At 38.1% G+C, this 18,642-nt stretch overlaps 2 protein-coding genes and 1 long non-coding RNA gene across 6 annotated transcripts in view; 2 read left to right on the top strand and 1 right to left on the bottom strand.

The window, feature by feature from the left end:
• cd81a (CD81 molecule a) overlaps positions 1-11,263 on the bottom strand; it is a 30,341-nt gene extending 19,078 nt beyond the window's left edge. The window contains exons 1-2 of the mRNA XM_082162285.1: positions 11,059-11,263; positions 3,525-3,639 (exon numbers count right to left, since the gene is read on the bottom strand). Coding sequence (XP_082018411.1) covers positions 3,525-3,639; positions 11,059-11,130 — 187 coding nt within the window. The 5' untranslated portion in view covers positions 11,131-11,263. The remainder of the gene's footprint in view (positions 1-3,524; positions 3,640-11,058) is intronic.
• On the top strand, positions 7,455-9,027 carry LOC309493169. The gene is made up of 2 exons (XR_014203820.1): positions 7,455-8,763; positions 8,835-9,027. It is a non-coding gene; the product is annotated as an uncharacterized lncRNA (long non-coding RNA).
• Positions 11,264-13,211: 1,948 nt separating the features above from the next.
• The window catches only part of kcnc1a (potassium voltage-gated channel, Shaw-related subfamily, member 1a), a 59,920-nt gene continuing 54,489 nt past the window's right edge, over positions 13,212-18,642 (top strand). For 2 of the 4 annotated variants that reach the window (XM_082162270.1, XM_082162272.1), the window contains exon 1: positions 13,212-14,985. In XM_082162270.1, the coding sequence (XP_082018396.1) occupies positions 14,416-14,985 (570 nt within the window). In that variant the 5' untranslated portion in view covers positions 13,212-14,415. The remainder of the gene's footprint in view (positions 14,986-18,642) is intronic. The other 2 variants (XM_082162271.1, XR_014203819.1) reach the window with 2 other exon arrangements.

Raw genomic sequence — 18,642 nt, 5'->3', positions numbered from 1 at the left:
TATTAGGTCTTGTAATACCATTTACATGAACAGGAGAATTGTTTACCCAGTTGTTAACCTCTGTGCCTAAACCGGTACAAGGCCTTCCTGAATAAACAAAAGGCTTTTAACAGTCGCCACTCGTCACCTGAAACAGCCCAGTTGTGCATCTGTTGGAGTCCTTGACAGTAACCTCTGCCCTCACAAATATCCATGTGAACCAACCAATCAGTTCAACACGCGTCACATGACTAAACATGCATCATGGTTTTTAAATACCTCGGTTGTCACAGCCCACACTACAACGCAAAAATGGCGTTTTCAAATCTATCCACTTGGGAAAGCATTTTCAAAAAGCTCAGTTTTCGCAGGATAAAAACACCATCTCAGTGTGTGGACGGAAGGCCAAAACGATGAAAAAGATACGTTTTCAAACAAAAACGTATCAGTGTGGACAGTACAGATGGTTGCATTTTGTCCCAGTGATTGATGACAAGTAAATTAAACACAAATTTTCAAATTGGTGCATTTCGGCCGCCGAAAACGGAATTTTTTGTAACTTTGTGAGTACTAGCACCACTTCCAAAAAATCTACAGGAAGTTGTGAGGTCAAGCAGTTTGACACACAGATCGTTAACGGAAGGTCCTTGTGGTAATTACAGTATGTCAGGCAGGAAATACAAATGTTCACCTATCATCCATCAACCTCAGATATGGCTTATCACTTGAAACCAAGCGGCAACCTTCCGGTCTCTCTCATGAATCCAACATGGAAGAGACTTAAACTGCAATTCATTATTTCATACAATTATCAAATAATATGGCTTGCTGTGCGGTTAATTGTACTAACAGACCGTCCAAGAAGTCTTGGCTCCATTTTTATTTATTATTTACTATTTTATTTAAAACTTTACTACACTACTAATCCAACAGACTGTGATTAGCTGTAGACTGAAACCATAGACTGTATAAAACAGCCTGAAACGTTGTCATATAATGTTACGCCTGCATTTCATAAATAGCGCAAAATTTACTAACACAGACTAAATTGGAAGTATTTGTTTGACATGTCCCCAAAAATATGGGTAGGAAATAGGCCTGTAATTACCATAGATTGTATAAAACCAGACACCTCAACTCCACCCACGTCCCGCCTCTTTGCCCCTTTTCGGTTATCCGGGAGTGACGCGCTGTGACGCTCTTGCCAAGATGGCGACAGCCGGCTCCGCCTTTTTGGGCTTAAAAAATGCTCTTCAGAAACCTACGGGTGACGTCACGTTTTATACAGTCTATATTTGAAACATGTAAGTAGTAGCAACTTTACATGGCCGCTCACTCTAACATGAACCCCTTTAGCCCTGATGGTATTGTTAGAGTTGACATGCACAAAGTAAAGACTCATAACTCCAAAACTTTAGCAAGGAGAGTCAAAAGGTAGGTATTGTTTGATAGAAAACTTTTACAATTTGTAGAATTTTTTTTTACATTTGGGCATTCTCATGCTGAGAAACTTCTGATAAAAGACAAAAATATATATTTTTAATATCTTTCTTATTTGACATGCAATAACCCAGGAAGGAAATAAGATAGGAGGACAATTATTTTGGTGAAGTTCCCTTACATGTGAGCTGAATCTGGATCAAATTTTGTGGTGATAGCATACCGTAATCAAAAGTTACAGCATTTGGAACCAAGGTAGCCTTTTTGTTTAGCCCTTGACACCCCCTAATGGACATTTTTTAAATTGTTCCTCCGTAAGGAATATCTTGTGATCAATGCAATGGATTATGTTGATTTTGGACTCATTTCAGTCGGGAGCATCAACTGTAAGTAATGATGTGACTTTCTACGATCTGTGCATGTTTCATGAAGTTAAAAGCGAAAACACCACGTGAAAGCTACATTTGTTTTTAGTTAGGGCCTGTGGAGTTTTATGTGTCCTAACTCCGTGAGGAATAACTCATGATCAAAGCAATGGTTTATGTTGATTTTAGACTCATTTTAAGCTTGGGAATCTGCTGTAAGTAATGATATCATGATCGGAGCATGTATCATGAAGTTACAAGCGAAAACGTGACATAAATGCCACATCCGTATATTATTTACATATGGGTCTTGCGGTGCTTCACGTACAAAAACTTGCTTAAGTTTAGTCAAAGCCCAAAACAATTATGCTTGTTTTATTCTACTGTGAGCTCTTTCAATTGACATATGACACATGACTATCTGAGCTGTATGATGTTTTTGACATATTACAGTACATAGTACAAAAAAGTATTTCATAAATTATGAAAACTTTTTTTTTATCAGCAAATAACTACGTAGGAGCTAATCAAATTGGCTACATTCATTGTAAAGTTCAGGCTCTAAGCTTTCAAATGAGACCTATTTTGTGTTGATCAAGGTAGTAGTTTTGAAAAATATGATAATTAATTAATTAATTATTAATTAAGAGTTGATCAAAATGGTTATATGCATTAAAAAGATGATATTCTGAGCTTATTTTGTGTTATTCCATTCAGTGGTTGCTTAGTAATTAGCTACTTGCCTCACATAAATGAGAAATAAGATTGCAGTTTGTAGACACATGATTCTGAGGACGTGTGAAATTCAGATGGAGAACAGGAAGTGAAAAGCAGAATGGACAAGATGAAGAAACGTCCATACTGTGCTGGTTTAGAAAGGTATAAACAGAAAATCACAACATTTGTTGGACGTGATCCTTATGTTATGAAGAGGAGCAATTTTTCTACTGAATTGAGCGAATGTGAAGCTGCTGTCACAACGTGTTGAGTTCTAGTCTGGCTTGTTTACATCGTGCTGCCTTTCTGCTAGTGACTTTAGGGCAGTATTTAAATTTTCTGTCGTGATCGTGAAAAATGTTGCCATTGTAGGTCATTATCCTCCCTCAACGATGACGCGAGTTCCTATGGCAATTCTGCTATTAGTCGACTAATGGCTTAAATGAACGACTACTAGTCGACTAGAAAAATCTTTAGTAGGGTGCAGCCCTAATTAAATCTGATAATTAATATCAGTTAGAATATTTCAATTATTGAAGAATAATATATTGATATTTAATATTATTTTAATATATTCTCTGTCCAATTTTGGTGTTCCTTTAAATAAAAGTGTGGTTATTTTATTTTATTGGCTTGTATTTTTAAAATTCAGATTCAGTAAAATTATTGAATTTAATTAAAAAGTCTAATAATAATACAATTATAAAAAAACTATTTAAATGAGAAATTAATCATTATTTAGAAAAAAAGCCATTTTCGGTTTCATTTCGGTGCATCCCTACTTATTAGAAATGATATATATATATATATATATATATATATATATATATATATATATGTGTGTGTGTGTGTGTGTGTGTGTGTGTGTGTGTGTGCACCACTCAAGACTCAAGACTTTGTCGAAGACTTTGTGCGATGCGATTTATGGATGGGTTGAGAAACTGAGGAATGAGAGATAAAAAAATAAAAAAACCAGACTAAATGAGTAAAGAGGGAAACAAAGAGAAAAAGTTATGTACTTACTGATGTAGAAGGTGCTGGGTGGTTCTGTGCCCTCAAACCTCAGTTCCAAAAGACTGCTTGTTTTAGTGTCATGACGAAGCCAGAGTGAAACCCCCAAGATTACACAACCAGCCAGCTAAGGGAGAGAAAGTATGCAACTTTAACACATTTGGTCACTGTTATTAAATGCACAAAAGAAACCAGCAAGACTTTTTGTGAACTTTATACATGTCTTTTTTTTTATTTTATTTTTTATCTTTAAGCATTTACATATTTAGATGTGAAGTGGTGTGTGGATGAATTTTGTCAGTCTCCTTGGATCTATCTCTTGTAGTCTATTTTCCATTCAACAAAGAGAAAGAGAGACACATTCTCTGAGGCAGGGGGAGGGAGGGATCTTGTTACAGACCCCATCTAGAGGCCCACAGTGCAGAGGGTTAAGAATATCAAAACATCACTGTACGCCACAGCAGTAGCCTATGATTCAACCCACTTTTTCTTTACACGGCTCACAGTGATGAGCATTCAGTTGAGTGAGGCCCATAAACACATGGCATATTCACAAGAGAGACTCTTGCGGCAAGGGGGAGGGAGAGATAGAAAATGGGGGAAAAGCAAAGAGGGCGTAGGCAGTCGAGAAGACCATTTAAAGTAGCGCTACAATGTGTGGTATTGTATGCGCAAGCGGATAAGAAGCGGTAAAGTTAAGGCGGGGGAGGGGCGACTGCAGCAATGGTTTATTTGGCTTTGTTTATACGACTTTATTTACAGCGAAATCACTGTCAAATCTGACAAGAGCTGGGCCCTGTGAGAACAGCTGGATCTCGTCAGGAATGCGTAGGCTCAGTGGAGGAATATAGAGTGCAGATAAAAAGCACTGGAGACCGCCAAGAACATGGTGGGTGCCGTTAGAAGCAAGGTGATCCGGCAACACCGCACGGGGGAGAGTAACGGGAATGTGAGACAGAGCAAAGACCATTAGTAGGAATGCTGGGATGGGCAGAACGCGCAGCTCTGGCTGTGAAAACAATAGATGTGTACTTCCTTCCTTTCCTTTCTCTTATTCTGCTACCCCTTTCCAATCAAGAATCCAACTCTCGCACCAGCTCTACATAGGCGAACAGCTGCATTGCCACAGTTATTTGCTTAAGGTCAAACCAAAAAGCATTTGTTGGTGAGGTTCTTACACACCATACCCCCCTATAAAGGATCACAAGGGGAAACACTGGGCACTTTCTCTTCTCTCTAAATGTTTTTTTCCCCACCATTACTGGTTTTCACACCTGTTGATGTCAAAAAGAAACCACAGCCTCTCCTCTACAAAATAAATTGAGCATTTATAACCATTGTTGGTATTGTGAACGGAAACTAAAACGATAAAAGATTGTTTTCGTTAATTGAAATAAATATAATATAAAATAAAATAAATATAAATAGTAGATAAACACTTTAAAAACTTAAAAATTTGAAATGTTGCCTTGGGAACTAACTGAAATAACTTGTTGAAATTGAAATACTAAAATTACTAAAACTAAAATAAATTAAAGCTAAATAGAAATAGGGGGGAAAAAATACTAAAATTCAAAATGTAATCTGTTCAAACATATGTTTTATCTAAAAGGTTTTCTTGGATATTTAAATTATTTGCCTAAATTTGCAGACTAGCATGCTGAATAATAAACAAATTCTGCACAAGGAATTCTCTCTGTGGCTAAACACAGAGAAGAAAAGTTCTTTCCATTTCTCTTTCTGTCTTTCTCAGTCTCCCTCCAAAGGCCAGATAGGCCCATTCCAGAGCTCAGGCAGCCCCGCTGCTTAGCAACTGAGTAAACAGAGGCCAGCCAAAGGGAGAGGTTCTAAAGTGATGTTCATGGAGAAGCTCTGTCACTTCAAGCAACCCGTTCTCGGTGGATTCCACATTACATTCACTCATAAGGAGTTTGGGAATATCTCAGTTAACAGAGATTCCCCTAAACACAGGAGTTTCCAGTTGACCAGAGGTGTCAGGGGGAGTTATAACCAGGATAAGCCATTATTCTTGTGGGGCGATCTGGGGGCATCCTCCCTTCTCAGTTTCCATACTTTAACTGAATTTATGTAGAAAAAGGCAGGAAATGCCATTCATTTTGTAGAGCCAAACACAAGGATTCATTTAATAATAATCTATTTGTCATACAGGATATTTGGCCCTATTACAAGCTATTACAGGCAATAATATTGCAATCCATGCTACAATGCTTTCAAATAAAAGCTGAGTATGCTCATAAAAACTTTTATTGATTGAATTACAATATTTTTTTGTCATTTTATTGTGAATTTTAAAACATCAAATGGCCTTTTTACACAGAAAAAGCATGGACAGTGACTACTCAATCATTGCAGAATTGTGAGTCAAAAAATGCTTGGTGAATAAATGCTACAGGTTTAATCTGTTGCTAAAAGTGCAAAAAGTTGTGACATTTATCGAAGTGAAACAGCTTAAAAAAAAAAAGTAGATTTCATTTTGTCCACCAGGAATTTGGTATTTGCTAACAACTTAGCAAATCCTTAGCAACGGAATTTTTTATTTTGCCAGGTTGCTGAAGGGGACTGATTGAAACTCGTCTTGCTATTGGACAACCTTTTTGCCCAGCCACACACCAGACACGTACAAAAAACCTACTGGTGTTCTACTAGGTTTAGCTGGCGTAAGCTCGATTACATAAAATACTATTTAAAGCAGCGCTATGCAGTTTTTTGCTCTTTTGGCTCGCGGGTTTCTCTATAGAGCTCCTCCTACAGCTTCGGTATATATATATTTGACAACACTGTCGTCAAAACTCGTCGGCGACTCTCCCCCCTCCCATCTTCTCCCCGTGGTCATGTGCATTTGTTTTCAAAGAAGCCAGCGAACGCACAGAGCCATGTCCACTGAGGTATGTATGATACACAGAAGTCTAGCATATAAATGTTTAGATAGTGTATGTGTGAAGTGCCGTAAAGCAATTTGTTACATCGCGAGACCTGATATCACGCGATACTTCCTGACGCTGAGGCCGGCGGCCAGCCGGCCCAAAATTGCAAGGGTGGTTTTTCCGCTCACAGGCACTATGAGAAGACCACCATTCAACCTGAAAAAAGTCATATAACCATTCCAATGACTCAGAAGCTGTTCAGTTAAGGTCAATTAAGCTAAAAAAATCCCTGCATAGTTCACCTTTAAGAGTTTAAGAGTTAAGAGTTCCAACTAGTGTCTTTCGGTGGAACAACAGAACACAAGACTTTATCTACATGAATGTCTTCCCTCCCGTTCTCAGTGTTTTTCTACTACTTTAAGTGTTTTACTTCATTTATGCAGAGCAAACATCAATATTTTGAGAAATACCTTCCTGATAGGGAAGGAAGTGTGTCCCTGAGGGAAAGTATAATAGAGGACAATCCTTGTGAACTTAGTGACATGGCCTACATACGCTGAACAGTTTCTCTGGCAACCGAAGAAGCCAGACTGAGGGGCTAGGTTTGACGCTTGGACAGTCTGGTTTGTGGTGTTCTGTTCTTGTTGTTCCAAATGCTGGCTTACAGTTTTGGCTATCGTGACTCGAAGACAATATGATCACGACATTGTAGTTTCAATAACTTGTACGCACTCCGCACTCACTCATTCAATAGGGGTTGTGCGCAACATACTTCCGGGTTCTACAAAACAGATATAACTACTTCCGGTCGTCAGCTACTGAGGTAAACACAGCGTAGGAATGGCGACCTTTTATAGCCGGTGTTTACAGGAGCTACCCATTCTATCCATTTCAGATGTACATCGTATTGCTAAACGGACTTCCAGAGCCCCGAGTACTCCGTTAGATAAAGGATTTAAGTTTTACAGCTCCTCATTTATTCATGATTATGAAGGTATGTAAGTTAGTATGTAGCTTTTGCTAATGGCACCCGATGTAGAGTAAGCTAACTACACTGTAAAAAGAAATTACATCCCCAAGTCAAAAATTTCAAGTGACCGATAACATCTAAATTTTTCAATTAGTCTGACATATTATTTCTCATTGAGCCAATGTTAACAGACTATTGCAACAAGAATTTCACTTGGGCCAATTGAAAAATTTAGATGTTATCGGTCACTTGAAATTTTTGATTTGGGAGGGTTAGCATTTTTTTACAGTGTATCAGTAAGTTAGTTTAGGCTTGTATGCTATCATAGTAGTTTAACCTTCTATATTTGCTTGCAGATGATTAAAACAATCAAATGAAGACTGCATTTTATTTTTTATATAAAAAATTTTTTTTCTGATACTTAAAGGTATAGCGGAGGATTTTCTTTTTCCGGGTGGGTAGCCTATACTATTGGTCCACCTAAGTGTCAATCATTCTGGTGATATGTTTACGTAAGGCCGTCGTACATGCTCGTCCTTTCTGCGCATGCGCACTTTCAGGTGTATATGTGTGGTGAGCTATGGTTTCAGCCATTCATTGAAGCTCGCCGTTCTCACCGGGTTTTTTCAAAATGTCTGAGGGTCGCAAGAGAAAAAGTGTCTACGAATTGTATGACAAGAAGAGAAAGGCCTCTGAAGAAAGAAACAAGACAAGTGTTTTTGGGAGAATATTTCACACGCTGGCGTGCGCTAAAAGCACAGGTTGGGCTTCCCACTGATGCCTCAATGCCTCAGTCACGAAGTTTCTACTCAAACAGGTAAAGTTTGGCATGCTATTTGGAGAAATCCATTTAAAATCACTGCTAGTAAAAGTTTATGTAAGCTATGATTAGCGATGCTAGCGTTTAATAGGCGTTCCCTCTCGGGAGCAGGTAGAGTGTTGCGCATGTGCATTTTTTCAAAAAGTGGAGAGGGCGGTTCTTTTCTAAAATTCGGGAAAATCGTCCGCTATACCTTTAAGCATTCGTGACATTTTAATTAAAACAGAAATAAGATTTGTTTTCTAAAAAAGCGAAAAATAAGTTACCTCAGAGATCACCTACTGCTGCAGATGCGTACGGAACTGAAAACCGGAAATGCTCATACCTGTTTTCCGGTTCGAACGTTATTTCAGACACTCCGTTACTTGAATAAGCCCCGCCCACTCATTAACATAGAATCTGCATACAGGCTGACTTTGAAAATGAAAACGATAACTGTGAAATAAAAGAGGAAACAAAATGAAAACTAAACTTTACATTTTAATTTGAATTGTGTCACTATTATTGCATGAGCATTAATAAAAAGCTTTGTAAAAAATGTATTAGCAGTATCTTTTTCACGTTTGCCTTTTGAGAGTCTTGCTTCCAGATTGTAGTGAAAATGAAATGTCAAATCACCAATTGCATTTTATTTTTCAATTTGACAGGGATGATATCATGCATCTGGTTTTAGTTTTCATTTTTCTCATTTAATTGATTTATTCAAAATTGGCAGAAAATGCCTTCCATATACAACGGCCTTCATACATAAAGCTATTTAACTCGAATTAAAGAATTGTCACCTTTTATAAGTGGGTTGTCAAGAGAACACAAATAGAACCCTGGGTTGAGTAAAACAAATTTTTACACCATCATGTTGCTTAATATTTCCTGCCACATGATGTATTTTCATCCGCCCTCCCACGCACACTTCTCCCTATCTCTCACACACTATTATCAACCTGTGTAAGGGTCTTAGAAATAGGGCACCCTTCAAACCTCTCCCGTCTGTTGCCAGCAGTCCGGTGCGGGTTCTATTTTTGACCCATGACCCAGTGTGAGGTGGTTGTAGAATGCTTGGCATGTCAAAGCATGAGGCACAGAAGAAGGCCCAGACATTCTGTCAAACCCCCACACCCATTCTGCATTAACCACAACTTACTGTCAAACTCATCCTGTATGGGTTTGGCAATGGACTCTTAGATCTAACACCTTCTTTATAGGTATTTTTCCAACACCGTCTCTATGGCTCAATTCTCAAAGCAAAATTCTTCAAAGTAAGAAGCCATTATGCTGTTTTGAAATGTTCATTCACACATGAGTGGTCTCACCACCTGTTGGGCCCGTAAAGAAATTAGTGTGGGTTTTAAACCCATTAACCAGCAGGAAAATATGCTTCTGTTTTATGGTTGATGTTGGTTTCTTGTTTCATCTCAGTGGCTACAAGATTTAGTTTCCCAATGTGCCTAAAGGCCCATTCATGCCAAGAGCAATAACCTTAAAGATAACTATAACGATAACAATATTTGCATCCACACCAACGGACAATAACGTTTTCTTTATCCCAAGTGTGCACTGCAGTTTTGTGTATGCCGCTTTAAATGTTCAAGCTCTTTAAAGGCAGGTGGATTCTGATTGGCTCTCAATGTTTTCATCATTAATCGGCTGGGGGAAAAAATCGTTCTGAAATCTTTTTAAACAGTATCGTTCCTCTGTGTCGTTATCGTTATAGAATATAGAATTGAACTAGAACAACTATTACAAGCAACTTTATAGTTATAGTTATCATCCTTGGTGTGAACGGGCCTAAACACTGCAACTGTATTGAATTCCTGTTGTATTGTTCATGAAGCCACTTTCTGGGAAGAAAAGAAGACAAATTTAGTTTTAGCACGTATAAACCTACTTTCTTACGTAATCATTAATGCAGTTACGCAATGTTCTTATTTTTTGGTTTAGAAATAAGCTAACCAGCCAAGAGACTAAATGTAAAATGTAAATTGAGACCTGATTAAACTACCAGCCATTTTGAGAGGACAATGTGAATGCTTGACTAACAACTTAAAGAGCTGTAGATGAGACATACGATGGAACACTGTAGGCCTACACATGTGTGAATGATTTCCATTTAGACTGTTTGGTAAGAGTAAGTTCCTAAAAGGAAACGAGTAAAAAAAAACAAAAAAAAACACTTAGAAATTAATGAAGACACAGGCAATGACTAATGTGACTATTACACATCTGCACGATGAGCAACAACTTTCAACAGAATCTTGCTATGGTGGAATATTTTAGTACCATTTACTTTTCCAGATTCTTTTCCAAACTACAGCGAGTGGGAGGGACCAGACAACGCCAATTTATTACTGCGCTATTTTATTCCTTCAATGTGTCGCCAAGTGTGAATTGGAAACTATTAGTTAGTAGCGTAGTTTTGTGAAATTAAAAACAAGTTTGACAGGCATAATAAACATAAGACAAGTCTTTGTGGGGAGTTTTAATAGACGACAGCTGTGATGAAGTCTTGTTGTTGATGGACTCCTCCGCCCCATGTCCGTTATTTCGCTCTGAGGTCGAAAAAAGAGCTCCTATTATAGCTTTTTACAGCGAACTGACTTTATCATTTTGTCTTAGCGGTTCTACAATCTTGACTTGTGTCTTCTACATAAAACATCTGTATTTAAACAAATTCATGTTCATCGAATTAGTCACAGCCTAACGTTACCTGAAGTTACTCAAAATTAGCGGCGCAAGTCTGCGAATTAAATTCCTGTTCATTACGGAAAACATGAAGGATAAACAGTCCTCTTAATAATAATAATAATAAAACAAAACAATGGCGGTTTCTCAGGCCAGAAACAGGAACATCGCACAGAATGAATGACCACTTACCCAGAAGATGAAATTGAAGAAGAAGAGCATGTATTTAATACATTTCGTGCAGCCTTCAACGCCGCCGCCCATGGTGTCGGTTTTTGAGGATGTTTTTTTAAGCCGGTTAACGAAGAAGTGTCTCGATGAAGCCGCCGTTACGCAGTGCTCGCGCAGACTGAACTCCAATCTCCGTCCGTGTCTGTGTGTGTTGCTGCTTGGATTCAGGCGACGTAAAAAGGGCAACACCCAGTTTCCTCCCCCTTAGAGAGTCCCCCTAAACACGGCCAAATAACACAATAGAGACCGTACAAAAAATATTCGGTACTAAATAAATAAATAAATATACTGAGTACACTCGTTGAAAATACATAAGCTGTCAGATCTGGTTCATTTCTGAACATTTCGATTTTTTCTTTGTTTTGATTTCTTATTAATACTGCTCAAAAGCAGTGCTCTTTTATCCTCTGATGCGTTTTAGTCACACCTATTTTAAAATCGATTTGGGATGTTAAAAATAACGATGCCCTTTGAATACAGGCCACGGGTATAAATGGCAGATTACAGGATTTGCGTCTCACTCATCCAAAATGAGCGCATGTCTCCACCTTGTGGCGGAAAATGAAACAGAGCTTCAGAGATTTTAAACTGTGAAAATTATAAATCTGGATGCACTAATCGTCACCACAGTATGATAGCCTTTTTTGTTTAGGAGCAAGACAAAGATAACTGTTATTTTCTCACGTAAAATTGGTAACTCTCATATAATAATTATTATAAACATAATGATAAAATGCTATAAAGTGCTATAATTGCGAACATTTTCAGCAGTTAGCAGGCAGCTGCAGCACCATGTTTTGCGCATATGAAGAAAAACTTTGTGGAGACTACAAAAAAAATAAAAAAAAATAAAATAAAGACCACTTTCTGCCGCTAGATGTCACTAATATTTCGATATATATTATCTGTTCACATAGTGACCAGTAGAAAAGTTGGTAAATCAAAATTAGTAAAGATATAGCCTTCAGCCTATAGGCTTAGAATATGCTATACGGTTTTTATTATAACATTTTATTAAATATTTATTTTTATATAACGCATTGGCCTACTTTTACTTTAATTGCTGTACAAGCAGTAGACGAATGCTACTAATGGGTTAATGGGTTTCTGACAGTGGAGGTGATGCCCATGGGACCACGCACCAAAAGCCCAGTGTGAGTGGACATTATCTATCCTTTGAAGCCTAATTGCTTTTCTTCTTCACCAGAACAGGATAATTTAGGATAAATCCCATTATGTGTTTTCTGAGACGAAGCATACTGTAATCTGCCTTTAAATTGTCAGGAATAACAGCAAAATATGAACTGAAAACAGGCCTATAGTCATAATAAGTTAGATCAAATTATGCACTTTGTGAAAAATAATATTACATGATTTGAAGTTATGTTTTAATGCTTTTCAAAGATTACAAGGACTGAACAGTTATCTGACATCTGATGGACTGATATTCTGATACATATTAATAAACAGGTAGCACTTTATTTTACAGTCCTGTTCCCCATACTATGTACTTATTATAGTAATTGCAATAACAGGGTAATAACTAGGTAACCCTCAACCTACCCCTAAACTTAACCCATGTAGTTTATATTACCCAATACTTTCTTAGGCAAGTACACTGTAAGTACATGTAAGTAAATAAAGTGCAACCAAACATTCAATTTAGTGTTAGAAATTAACTTTTTTATTATCAAATTTTTTTTGTCTATGCAAGGGCATTTTCATACAACCAAAAATCAAATTAACTTTAAATACAGTCTATCTGCAAATAAATAATAAAAAATGGACTTCTAAATTATTATTATAAATTAGCAATAATAATTTGTCAGTCACAGTTACACATATACAGTTCATTTCGATGCAATTGTTGTTTATTTCACATTCCGTGTTTTCAGAGCTGATTTTATTTTATTTTTATTCATGAAAACACACTTCATATTAGATATATTGTACTCTCAACAACAGTGAATTCAGGTATCTGACAGCTATGTATACAGTGTCTTCAGAAGCACTTCTAAACCAATAACTTAATAATCTTAGAATAATCAAATATTATAACAAATACAATTCTCTATATTTACCCCCAAATTTAAATATCTGGGGGGTGTCATAATTTTTGCCCCAAACCCTATTTGATTTCTGACCCTATATCACACTTAATATTATTTATTTTCTGTATTTTCAATTTAGCAAATATGTTTTGTGTTAGCTGCAGTATGTAGGCAACAGCTAGCCACACATCTCATGAAACCTGCGGACACAGGATGATGAGGGAAAGCACAGCATGGCGCAGCTCTTTTGCAAGCGTTGTCTTCTCAATTATATTGTCTGTCGTTCTGAATCGAGCTTTCCACCGTCAGAAACAATCCCAATATCTGATCTCGTGCACGCGTCGACTCGGCAATTGCGCATGCGCGTCGGTGGGCTCTAGAGAAGGCTCATGTTGTCTCTCCGCAGGAATGACGAGTCTCTCTCCACTCTCATCGACAGGCACGCGCGGAAAAGGAGACTGAACATATTCATATGGTGAAAATAAAGAGGATACGACCAATCACTTCCGAACAAACACCGGAGGACCTCGCCAAACTGGACATTGTGGAGTCAAAAAAAAGATTTTTAAAGGACCCCTCCTCTTCCACTTCAAACCTGACGTCTCCTGTGCAAGTATAGCTTCATATCCAGTGGCAAAACATTTTCTAGATGTGATGTCTGTCGTGATTGTCAACAAACGGCTTCTGGTTGTGGGCATCTGGACATGCTTTGAAGAAAACGACTGATGTCAGATCGAAAAACCGCTTAAAATGTGACCGTTTCTGTGTAGCCTCGATCCCTCCACTTTGTCGGATTTGAGGAGTCTACTGGGAATCTGGGCAGTGCATGTGTTTCGTTTTGGAAAGAGGAGGGAAAACGTGCGCCCTGGAGCTGTCCGTTCAGAACCACACACACACACACACACACACACACACACACACACGCATTACTCTGCCACCAGCGGTGCACCACAAGCCAATAACCTCGCACCTCATCTGGACCTGATGGTGTGGAGCGCAGATTTATGACATCCTCTGCATGCATTTTGTTTGTTTAACATCCTTATTTTCTCTTGGCATCTGGAGGCAATCTCTTATTCACCTGACAAGAACATTAAACGCTCATGCACCGATTTCCTGCAGATGACTTGCCTTTGCGCACCTTCTTTTCTGCGTTTATTTATCCCAGTCTTCTTTTTCAGTTGCCTATCAATTGCGCACATGTATCCTCCGGGTCTTTCAGCGTTTTAATTCCTGGCCCGGGCTCGAGATATGCCTAAAGGACGAGATGGGCCAGGGCGACGAGAAAGACCGTGTTGTGATTAACGTGGGAGGGATTCGACACCAGACCTACCGCAGCACCCTGCGCACTCTCCCCGGCACTCGTTTAGCGTGGCTCGCCGAGCCTGATGCCCACAGTCACTTTGACTATGACGCCCAGGTCGACGAGTTTTTCTTTGACCGCCACCCCGGAGTTTTTGCACACATTCTCAATTATTATAGGACTGGCAAGCTGCATTGTCCCGCTGATGTTTGTGGCCCTCTTTATGAGGAAGAGTTGGCCTTCTGGGGCATCGATGAGACAGATGTGGAGCCCTGCTGCTGGATGACGTACCGGCAGCACCGGGAGGCCGAAGAAGCGCTGGACAGTTTCGGTGGAGGGCCACCTGAAATGGGGAACGATGATATGGACACAGAAGTTTTGGGTGATCCAGGGGATGGAGACGATGAACTTGAGATGACTAAACGCCTTTCCCTCGGCGACTCGCCTGATCCCAAAGGTGCAGGGTTGTGGCAACGTTGGCAGCGTCGTGTTTGGGCGCTGTTTGAAGATCCGTATTCTTCGAAATATGCAAGGGTGAGTTATGAACACACGTGGCAGCTCTGTCTTTAGCCCTGATATTCACTATCCGTAACATAACATATCCAAGCACATGTTGCATTGGATAAGAATAGCCTGTCTATATTAAAGTGTTCTTGAGTTGATGTTATGAGTTAGGTCTAATTAAAAAAATACATAAAAAATACAGTTCATTAAATATATATATATAGGCTATATATATATATATATATAGACTAAGGTGAAGGAACAGAAGGATATTTTTGAATAAATAGTTTGACGTAATATTTTGTTATTTTTTGAAAACAAGCAGTGAAGCAAATATATAAATAGGCTATGTATTAACTTTTGAAAACATTTTTCCTCCAAATCCAAGTCATTATGCTTAACCGAGTGATTAACCGACATGGAGGTAGCCATTTTGCCATGTGACAAGAAAAAAACATAAAACAGAGAAGACTTCTTTAGATCGGTGTAGCCTATACATTTTACTTGATGTTACAGCACTTGTCATAAATTCAGAATGTTTATGTTTCAGGCTAAACTATAGTATTTTAAGAAATTAAAATAAATAAATAATAATTTATAAAACATGTTTAAAAAGATAATAATATGGCACATGTTTAGATTTTTAAAGGATTTGTCTTTGTTAGAATTGACATTATTTGAACCACGAAATGCTTTTGTATGTCACTTCTGCTAAAAGGCTGAAAGCTGATCACAATGCTCAGTAACTATTGAAACAAACGAGAGGCAACTGGTTGTCTATAGCCTATATCTGACAGTATTTTCGATTGAATTATATTCCTTGGTTTTAGTTTAGCGTTATTAGCGATAGGCCTTTATCAAACCGAAGCGACTAAATTTGGTCACCCTAGGGAAAACATGTGCAGTCATTCCAGGCGTCTTGCATGTAGCCATTGATCGACAGCTCCTCTGACTGCAACACTGCTGTGCCACGCGCCGTGAGATGCCTTCCCAGCCGCGGGCGTGTTACAAAGTCACAAATTGATCACTCCGGGAGGACATTAAAGAGAATACATCACGAAGCAAATGCTTTTCTTTATTTATGTGCCCATGCTGCTTTGCGATAAGACACACAAGGCCGATAACATCATTCTGATCAGGAGGTCTGAGTGACGGCACTTAAGATGCTAGATGATTTAGTGTTACATGTTGAGCATTAGTTTGGTCCTGTCAGACTTTTATAGTGGGCTTTAGCTGTTGTAATGTGTACTGTATTTGCTGTAGGCTGTAGCTCAAATAGCAGGGCTCTAGCAAAGCCAAGGTCATGGTTTCAATTGCAGGGAATGCAAAAACGAATCAAATATATACCTACTTTCAATGCAAAGTAGATTTTTTTTTTATAAAAGTGTCAGCCAAATGTGGTCAGTCAATAGACTTTTATGCATTCTGTACATGGCAATTAATGGCCAGTCTGGTTCGGACAATTATCAGATTGGCCTGTTTGTTTTATGCCTGATGTAAATGTATCAGGACTGCCAAGATCTGGGTATTGTACCTTATAGGCGAACGCTGATAAACGAGTTAAGGAATGTCGATGTACAGTTAGAAGTAGAGTAGATTTATGCCAGGAATCAGTCAATCAGATGAAATTATTCTGTGATTAGACAACATTGAACTTATCAAAGCCAGAGGCAAGGGTGTTTTAAGTGTGCTATTACTAACAAGGGAGTATGCTTTTGGAACAAGAAATGTATGACCTTACCGCTTGTTCGTAAATTATTTGTATTTTAATTGTAAACAACAATTCACAAAACGCTCATTTATTTGATGCTATTACAGGTTCTTCACAATATTTCAAAATATGCAGCAAATGTATGTTTTGTTAGTTCATTTGGATGATGAAAACAGTCACCAACATATTTTTAATAATGTGGCACATAATAATATTGTTTTGAATATGAATAATTTGAATATTATTAATGTCGTTTCCTGTCATTATTTGTATATTCATGTTTTTTTTTTATGATTGATGTTTGTGAAGTGCTCTGAATCAGATCTGAGCAAGTCAGCCTTATAGCATACGATCAGTGAATCAGCTATTCAGCACATCTGAATTAATAATAAAAAATGAGTCATACATCTGAATGAACTGCAGGCTTTACCCAACACACAATGGACATGCCTCAGACATTCTTTATGTTTATTGTTCCTGCACGTGTGTGGGAGCATGATATTGAGAGTGAAAGAGAGACAGAGTTGTTGTTATCTCGTTGTCATCTGGCAGATGTTTGCGCTGGTTCCCAAAGGCACCTGATATTTTTATGTCCTTGGCAGGCAAGATGCTGCATTTTACAGTGTATGTCTTGGGAATAAGTTGTCATGGCAACGGTTTCAGAGCTCTGATGAAACCGATGAAAGCTGGTCTTCCTCGTGAGATTTCAGGAAAACGCGGCAAACTTCTCTGGAGGCTTTTTGATGATGATTTACATTTTTGCCCCATGTGTCTGTGTTGTATTTCATATCCATCATTTAGAATGTTTTGTTTATCCAGTGACGAAATATAAGCTAATATATTAATAAAACACTGGAATGAAATAAAAATCTTCAAGCACATTAGAGAAAGTGAGAGCTGTTATTAGTTCCCAAAGGTTTAGTTTGTAATAGTTAATAGTTGTTTGGAGGCTAATAATGATTAACAAATTAACACAAACCTTTGCCAGACCACAACTTATATCACATATTATTCATACACCAGATGAATTATACAAATAACAAAGGCAATTTGCTTAAAATACAGCCCATACTCAGACGTCTTCCCAGTTGTGCTATGCGATATTCCCATAATGTCCCATTCTCCCAGGAGGCCATCTAGGCCATTACATGCTCCAGTGGACCTTGCCTTGTATAACAACAGGAAAAGTGTTGGTAATTAATGCACTGGTCGATATGTGAATGCACCTGCTGAATGATTCCTGGATGAGGGAATTGGCATGTCTCCCAGACTTCCTTCTTCCTTCCAGGCTCACCCAATGGAAGCCCCACCAATGTGGGACAGAGAATAGAAGCTGGGATTTACAGCATCTAGTTATCTTGTCACACTTGTCTTGTAAGAAACAAAGCAATTCTCACTTTCCGCCACATCTGCCTGTGGTTAGCAACAACTTTTTAAACAAAGATAAAAATAAGGAAGTATGAGCTTTTTTCATGAGCAATAATGAAATATTTATTTAGCAGATACATTTTCCAAAGTAACTTGCGTTTAAAGGTAAAACAAGCAATGAATTATTAACAGTGCTGCAGTACCAAATTTTAAAATGTGATTTGATGAGGAAAAAGCTAGTGCATTGCAGGTCTATTAACATTTAATAAAAGATTCAGGCCATTAGGGTTGTAAAAATACAGATCCAGTTAAAAGCTTATAATGGGATGTGAAAGTATCGATGACTCGCTGTTTTGGATAAACAGTAATATTTTATTTCTGATTGTACAGAATAATATATATATATATATATATATATATAGGAAATAATAGGGATGCACCGAAATGAAAATTCTTGGCCGAAACCGAAAACCGAAAAAGAGGAAACTAAGGCCGAAAACCGAAAACCGAAACACCGAAATAAATTATGCCAATTATTAGTACCATTGCATTTATGGCTATGACTGTGTACTAACTTTACTATAATCAAGGCATTGCATAAATTAATA

Source organism: Leuciscus leuciscus, assembly GCF_965113295.1.
Source record: "Leuciscus leuciscus genome assembly, chromosome: 2".
In the NCBI taxonomy this organism is placed as follows: domain Eukaryota; kingdom Metazoa; phylum Chordata; class Actinopteri; order Cypriniformes; family Leuciscidae; genus Leuciscus; species Leuciscus leuciscus.
This window is presented reverse-complemented; position numbering and strand designations above follow the sequence as displayed.